The sequence below is a fragment of the Clinocottus analis genome, unplaced genomic scaffold (genome assembly GCF_023055335.1).
Source record: "Clinocottus analis isolate CAN_PGR_092001 unplaced genomic scaffold, fCliAna1.0.p SCAF_75, whole genome shotgun sequence".
In the NCBI taxonomy this organism is placed as follows: domain Eukaryota; kingdom Metazoa; phylum Chordata; class Actinopteri; order Perciformes; family Cottidae; genus Clinocottus; species Clinocottus analis.
This window is the reverse complement of record NW_027176235.1, coordinates 1-7,500: the sequence shown is the minus strand read 5'-3', so window position 1 is coordinate 7,500 and position 7,500 is coordinate 1. Positions and strand designations below refer to the sequence as shown.

The following is a 7,500-nucleotide window of genomic DNA, read 5'->3' as shown; positions in this document are numbered from 1 at the left end:
GCTCCAACTTGTTGTTGACCAGCATTATGAAACATGCTGGAGACATTTCTCTCAACTCCTTGAGAAGAAAAACATGCACAACGTGCAAAGATGTCTCTTTAAATTACACTTCTGAGCGTGTTCTCCATGTGAGAGCAGCACTTTCTCCACCACTGGAAACTTTCTGCTGATTCGGGCTTTTGTTTGGATAACTTGGCCGGGATCCCCCCTCGCCGCACCCGCTCATTTCCTGTTGGCGTCAGCCGGCGCGACCCTCCCAGATAGCTGCAGGAAACCAGAGATAAGAGAACGCTGCTTTATTTAGGTCAAAGAGGACAGGGCTCCTGCAGGAGCTGCTGGAACTATATATACACACACACACACACACACACACACACACACACACACACACACATACACACACACACACACACACACACACACACACACACACACACACACACACACACACACACACATATGTCTTATTGAGATCTGTTAGAAGACAGAACAGAATTCACTCATTCACAAATACAAGTTACACATTAGTTCTCCAAAACAAGTAGAAGTGGACTTCATAGTCTTTTTATATTGTTCAGGTGAGAGCATTAACGAGCTGCTCTTAAACCAAACCTGTTATGTACATACCTGCATAATACTCAACAACATCCCCCACTGATGAACACTCCTGCTCTCTTCAGGAGGAAGAACAACGACACCATGACGGTGCACACCTTGTGTCACAACCCCACCTTGCCACTAGAGGGCGTCGACCCCGGCCTGCTGCTGAACTTCACCTCCAGAGAGTGTCACATGGTCCCACAGCCGGCAGAGGGGGGCGGAGCCATGATGGTCTGTGGCTGTCACGGAGTGCACGAATGCAACGACAAACTCATCTTCGACAAAGGAGCCAACGGTGAACACATGGAGACATGAAGACATAGACACATGAACACATGAACACATGAACACATGGAGACATAGACACATGAACACATGAACACATGAACACATGGAGACATAGACACATGAACACATGGAATGAATGATGGCTGGATGATGGATGTTGATAGTGGATGAACAAACAGTTGTTTAATAAGTTGGTTAATAAGTCACAGACTTGGTGACCAGACACATGATGGGTGGTGTGGTTCTCCTGTGGTTCTCCTGCAGGGTTCTCCAAGCTGCAGAGTAAAGACGTGATCCCGGTGGTGGTGGTGAGTCTGGTGCCTCCCGTGCTGGTGGCCATTGTTGCCACGGTGGCCTTCTACTTCTACCGAACACGCCGTCCGGACAAGCCGGGCCCTGCGGCCCGCCCGGCCTGGCCCGCCAAGCACGCCTCAGAGCTCTACCAGGCCTTCGACCTGCCAGGAGGAGGAGGAGGTCTGATAGGCTCCGAGAGGGCGGAGTCTAACGGCTACAACGATGACATCATCACTTACATGACGAACTGGCAGGGCCGGCTGAACGAACCCCTGCCCATCAAGCTGGAGGTTCTGGTGGGGAAGGGGCGCTTTGCTGAGGTGTGGAGGGCGTGCCTGCCGCAGGGCCAGAAGGGCGGAGTCAGCGTCTACGAGACGGTGGCGGTGAAGGTGTTCCCGGCCGTGGAGTACGCCTCCTGGAGGAACGAGTGCTCCATCTTCTCCGACCCCAAACTGGAGCACGACAATGTGGTGCGATTCCTCGCAGCTCAAGAGAGGGGCCTGCCGGGCCACGCCCTCAGGAAGTACTGGCTGGTTCTGGCCTATCACAGCCTCGGGAACCTGCAGGACTTCCTCACAGCAAACATACTCAGCTGGGAGGAACTGGTCGCCATGGCCGGCAGCGTCGCCAGAGGGTTGGCTCATCTCCACAGCGACACGACGCCCAGCGGGGTGCCAAAGGTGAGTCCGGCTGCAAATCCAGCTCTGCATCTTAACCGTCGCCATCTTCCCAGCTCTAACACTAGTTGTCTAACACTAGTTGTCTAACACTAGTTGTCTAACACTAGTTGTTGAACTGAGCGTCTCTCACCATGAGGATGCGTCTACATCTCTGTTCATTTTAAGGTGAATGCTTGTGTTTTGCTTTTTGATGATACATGTTGCTGGTTGTTTGCGTTGCCGAAGGTGCCGGTTGCCCATCGGGACCTGAAGAGCAGCAACATCGTGGTGAAGAACCGGAGGGAGTGCGCCCTGTGTGACTTCGGTCTGGCCTTACGACTGGACCTTTCCCTCACCGTGGACGACTACGCCAACACCGGACAGGTGACCTCCACAAGTTCACATCAATGTCTTGAAGCAGAAGTTGCGTCTGGTGCTCCGGCGGTCATTTGAATGGAGGTTCCTGTCCCGTGCAGGTGGGGACCGCTCGCTACATGGCTCCTGAGGTCCTGGAGTCCAGGGTGAACCTGGAGGACCTGGAGGCCTTCAAACAGATGGACGTTTACTCCATGGCTCTGGTCCACTGGGAGATGGCCTCCCGCTGCCAAGCCATCGGAGGTAGGTCCGCTTCTGTAGGGTTCTGTAGGATTCACCTACCTTATCTATCTTTAGGGTTCTGTAGGATTCACCTACCTTATCTATCTTTAGGGTTCTGTAGGATTCACCTACCTTATCTATCTTTTGGGTTCTTTAGGATTCATCTACCTTATCTATCTTTAGGGTTCTTTAGGATTCATCTACCTTATCTATCTTTAGGGTTCTTTAGGTTTCACCTACCTTATCTATCTTTAGGGTTCTGTAGGATTCACCTACCTTATCTATCTTTAGGGTTCTGTAGGATTCACCTACCTTATCTATCTTTAGGGTTCTTTAGGTTTCATCTACCTTATCTATCTTTAGGGTTCTTTAGGATTCATCTACCTTATCTATCTTTAGGGTTCTTTAGGGTTAAAGCTCCTGCAGTATCTCCAGTGACACTCGCGGGGCAAAGGTTGACTTCTTTGTGTCTGTGCGTGTGTGTGTCTGTGCGTGTGTGTGTTTGTGTGTGTGTGTGTGTGTGTGTGTGTGTGTGTGTGTGTGTGTGCAGAAGTGAAGAGCTATGAGCCGGCGTTCGGCTCTCAGGTGTGTGAGCAGCCGTGTGTGGACAGCATGAGAGACCTGGTCCTGAGGGACCGAGGCCGGCCGGACGTCCCGTCAGCGTGGACGCAGCACCAGGTACCAGTTCATCCTCTGGTGAAGGTCAGAGGTCAGCCTCTCTGCCTGAAGGTCACGTTGTCTCACTCTGCTGTCCTTTAGGGGATGGGCGTCTTCTGCTCCACCGTCACCGAGTGCTGGGACCACGACCCTGAAGCCCGCCTGACTGCTCACTGTGTGGTGGAGCGCTTCAACGTGCTGCAGGAGGAGGAAGAGGAGCAGGAGGAAGAGGAGCAGCAGCAGGAGCAAGAGGAAGAGGAGGAACCAAGGCGAGACGCTGACAGACAGGAAGCCGGAGACAGAGAAAAGGACTCAGAGACACTGGATGACGACCAGAGTCCCCAGACAGACTCAGAGACAGGAGGCTCAGAGGTATCCCATGATGCACTGCTTCACACCGGCTCTGCGTTCAACAACTGAAAGGCTGATGCTCACAGGTGAAGGTCACAGGTGAAGCTCACCGTTCTGCTGGCAGAGACAGAACCCGTATAGAAGTTCTTTATGTTGTCGGAGCCGGTCTCCGTTGTGTTGTTGTGTTGTTGTGTTGTGCAAGATGTGAGTCTCTGTAACCGTATGTTGTGTCTGGTTTATAAATAATATGAGAGCAAAGAATCTCTGATTTATAAATGAATGAATTATGAACACTGAGTACAAACACGCTTCACATCCATGAAACCCAAACACAGAAAACCACTAAAGGACGGAACCAGTTTGTTTTGTAATAAAGTTTGTTTTCATGTCATTTTTCTCTAAGAGCTTTATTTAGTTTGTAACCATTGATGAGGGTCGAAAAGTAGAACCGTTTATTTAAGATGTCTATACCACCAGAGGAGTCGCCCCCTGGTGGTCAGGAGAGAGAATGCAGCTTTAACACATGAAGCATAGACTTCTATACAACCAGAGGAGTTTGGAGGATGGTCTCCTTCTAACACGTTCACTCTTCAGTGTGTTTTTAACTTGATTGTTTTGAGAGGAAACAGAATCTTCACAAACTCAATTTGAACTCCAGAGTTTGAGATCAAAGGATGAAGATCGCTGACAGAGTCGCCTTTCATCCGTTAAAACTCAAACTAATCACATTGAACTTGTCTCAGTGAAGTGAGTGTGGGAACCAGAGAAAGAGGAAGTGTTTAGCTATTACTGCAGTAAAGGTACTAATACTTTAATGTGAAGTAAAAGTATTGATTTATCAGTTAAATGTTCCATGTCAGTGTTTTGTTAATATATCTGAAGAGTCTGGATTATTATCACTGCAACACAAATGTATTGTAGTAAAAAGTACAATATTTACCTCAAGTACTTAAGTAAAGTACAAGAACCAATAATGTGTACTTACAGTTACACACCTTTGCCCATCTCTTTCTGTACCATATTTTTTTCTCACGTTTTCTGTTTGTAAACGATGTCTTTTACTGTTTTACTTTGTTTACTGTGACACACCGATCACCAAGTCAAACTCCTTGTCAGTGCAACATACGTGGCAATAAACTGTTTCTGATTAATAATAACTGTTCTGAGAGCAAATATTTTGTATTATTATTATTATATTATTTGATCTTTGAAGTTCGGCTTCTCGCTCAAGAGTCACTTAGCTCGGTGAGCTGAGTGACTCTTTTGGGTAATAGACGATCTTTAGAGTTTGGCTTCTCTCCATTGAGCGGAGTGATCCATCTTGTGAGGAGACGATCTTCGCAGCGCCGGGCCTCTTTCCTCTAAAGAGACGATCTTTGAAGTTCGGCTTCTCTCTTCTGAGCTGAGTGATCCATCTCGTAAAGAGACGATCTTCGCAGTGCCGGTCCTCTTCCTTCTGGTGACCCCGAGTAATGAAGCAGCTTTCGGCCGTAAATCCTCCGTTTAACCGGCGTGTGTTTCTTCCTCCTCGGCGTTAACACTCAGGTGTATGTTTATATTTTATACATCACTCATGTCTGTGTGCGGGGCTGCGGACATGTTCTGAGCTCTGACCCAGAGAGCGATGCCCGCCTCGCGTCCCGACGGGTCCGGACCGGCGGCTCTGCTGGCTCTTCGTCCCGGAGGATGCGGCTCCTGCGCGGGTCCGCGCTGCTGCTGTGCGCGCTGCTGGTGAGCTGCAGCGGGCCGTGCAGGCACCGAGCCCCGCCTCCCGCAGAGGTGAGACCCGATGCTAAGCTGAAGCTATGCTAGCTCAGCTTCAGCTAAGAGCTAAGCTAGCATAGCTTAGATCTGCTAAGTAACGTTTTCTGTGTGATATAAATACGATGTATACTATATATAATGTGTGTCTTTATATATATATATATGTAGTCTTTATTCTGTTATTTATTAGTGTGTGTGTGTGTATATACATATATATAGTACTGTGTGTACACTGCCTGGCCAAAAAAACACACACTAATACTACTAATACTTGTAGGAGACCTTCAGCTTTGCTTCCAGAATTCTCTGTTACTTTGTTCAGTGAGCTTCTGCAATGTCTCAACATGTATTTCCATCCAGTGTTCATCAGCTCCTCACAGGTCTTGTGTTGATGATGCAGAGTTGTTGAGTCTGACGCTGCAAAGCTTCTCCAGCACATCAGAGACTCTCAGTGGGTTCAGGTCTGGACTCCATGTTGGACATGATGCTCATGCTCCTGAACCTCTGTCACCACCTGAGCGCCATGAGTCCTGCATTGTCATCTTGGAAACAATCCGTGATGCAATAACCTGGTTATTGCTGAATCTGGTGGTTGCTCAACCTAGACCTGAGCAACTGCAGCAACCCCAGATCACAGCAATGCCCCACAGGCTGCTACAGTAGCAGTTACATCCAGGTGGACACTTGTTTTTTGGCCAGGCAGAGTATATAGTAGTGTGTGTGTTTTCATATCTATCTATCTATCTATCTATCTATCTCTCTCTCTCTCTCTCTCTCTCTCTCTCTCTCTCTCTCTCTCTCTCTCTCTCTATATATATATATATATATATATATATATATATATATATATATATATATATATATATATATATATATGTATATGAAGCTGCTGCTTCACTGTATTTAACCCTGAAGCTGCTGCTCTCTTGCAGGTCGTGCATCACGTTCATCTGAAGCCAGAGCGGCTGACGAAGAGGAGCTCGCCTGACGACCTTCAGCTGAAGATAAAGGTCATCTACGACTACAGCGTGGACCGGTCAGTACCGCAGAGCCCAGAGGCCCGTGATGGTTCTGATGGTTCTGTCTCACTGGGTTTGTTCTCTCTCTTCAGGCTTCCTGCAGACCAGAGGAGGCTGGTGAAGGTGAGGACGTCTGCAATGAACCTTTGACATCACATCATGACATCACATCATCATGACATCACATCATCATGACATCACTGTTTCCTTGGCAGGAGAAGCTCTTTCCTCCGGCCATCGACTTCCTCCAGCGGGCCTTCAGCGTGCGGCGTCGGGCCGGCGCGGTGCTGCTCAGCAGGTCTGTGAGGTGTCAGTATTTTAGATCAGACCCGTGTATTTCTACTGTAGTATATTGTGTACTTCGTGCCGGCTGCCAGATGGAAACGTGGACGGGCGGCCGTCTTCGCGGTGCCGATGAGCGCTTCAGTGGAAGCTTTAATCGGCTTGTTGTCTCTGCGTCTCAGACAATGTGCCACCAACCAGTACCTGAGGAAGAGAGATGACCCTCACCGCTACTGCCAGGACGCCTGCGCCGACGTCACCCGGTGCGGCCCCGTCGTGGTGCCACAGCACCACCTGCAGGTCAGGATGACGTCATAACAGAACAATGCAAACTGCCTTCAGCTTTAACTGTTAGTTCAGACATGACACATGAGTGTGGTTTGGTTTTATTCATAGAGAATCTTCCGCCAGCAACAATTAAGATGATATAAATGATTGTCTTCTGTAGGTCAGTTGGAAATGATGACCCTGAAACCAAATATTAGAACTCAAGGAGACCTCAGGTTGATCCCTGTGGGACACCATAGGAAAGGGGGGAGATTCCCACTGCATGGTCTGACGGCACTCGCTCTTTTTGTTTTTAGCCAACGTTGGCTGCTCACAGATTATTATTATTATTATTATTATCATTATTACATAAAACTCTCTTTTGGTTGCCCCTCCTAGCAATGCAAGGTGTGCAGTGAATCGGGGAAGTCCTGCGGCCCCCTGGGGCCCCCCGACGGCCCCGGGGTGGACGGGTCCGACTTCGTGCTCTACGTCAGCGGCATCACCACGGAGCGCTGCGGCCAGGAGAACATCGTGGCCTACGCCGCCTACTGCCAGCTGGAGGCGGAGCTGGACAGGTGAGGGAGGCGGGGCCTAGAGACGCCGGCAGGTTTAATGTGACCCAATCAGAGTCTATACAGTCGCACCCCAATAGTGCTAACAGTGACCTCATGTGACTCACCTATCAATGCTAACAGTGACCTCATATGACTCACCTATCA

General features: G+C 49.1%; 2 protein-coding genes across 2 annotated transcripts in view; both read left to right on the top strand.

The window, feature by feature from the left end:
* Positions 1-4,558, top strand: part of tgfbr2l (transforming growth factor beta receptor-like) — an 8,754-nt gene extending 4,196 nt beyond the window's left edge. Inside the window, exons 3-8 of the mRNA XM_068567048.1 lie at positions 681-895; positions 1,153-1,862; positions 2,088-2,225; positions 2,318-2,459; positions 2,989-3,116; positions 3,198-4,558. Of these exons, the coding sequence (XP_068423149.1) occupies positions 681-895; positions 1,153-1,862; positions 2,088-2,225; positions 2,318-2,459; positions 2,989-3,116; positions 3,198-3,515 (1,651 nt within the window). The 3' untranslated portion in view covers positions 3,516-4,558. The remainder of the gene's footprint in view (positions 1-680; positions 896-1,152; positions 1,863-2,087; positions 2,226-2,317; positions 2,460-2,988; positions 3,117-3,197) is intronic.
* Positions 4,559-4,894: 336 nt separating this feature from the next.
* Positions 4,895-7,356, top strand: lmln (leishmanolysin-like (metallopeptidase M8 family); the record flags this gene model as incomplete). The annotated part of the gene is made up of 6 exons (XM_068567024.1): positions 4,895-5,225; positions 6,143-6,246; positions 6,322-6,352; positions 6,445-6,527; positions 6,694-6,811; positions 7,178-7,356. Coding segments are annotated over exons 1-6 (608 nt in total), but the record flags the coding sequence as incomplete, so codon positions are not given.
* Between the last annotated feature and the right edge of the window lie 144 nt (positions 7,357-7,500).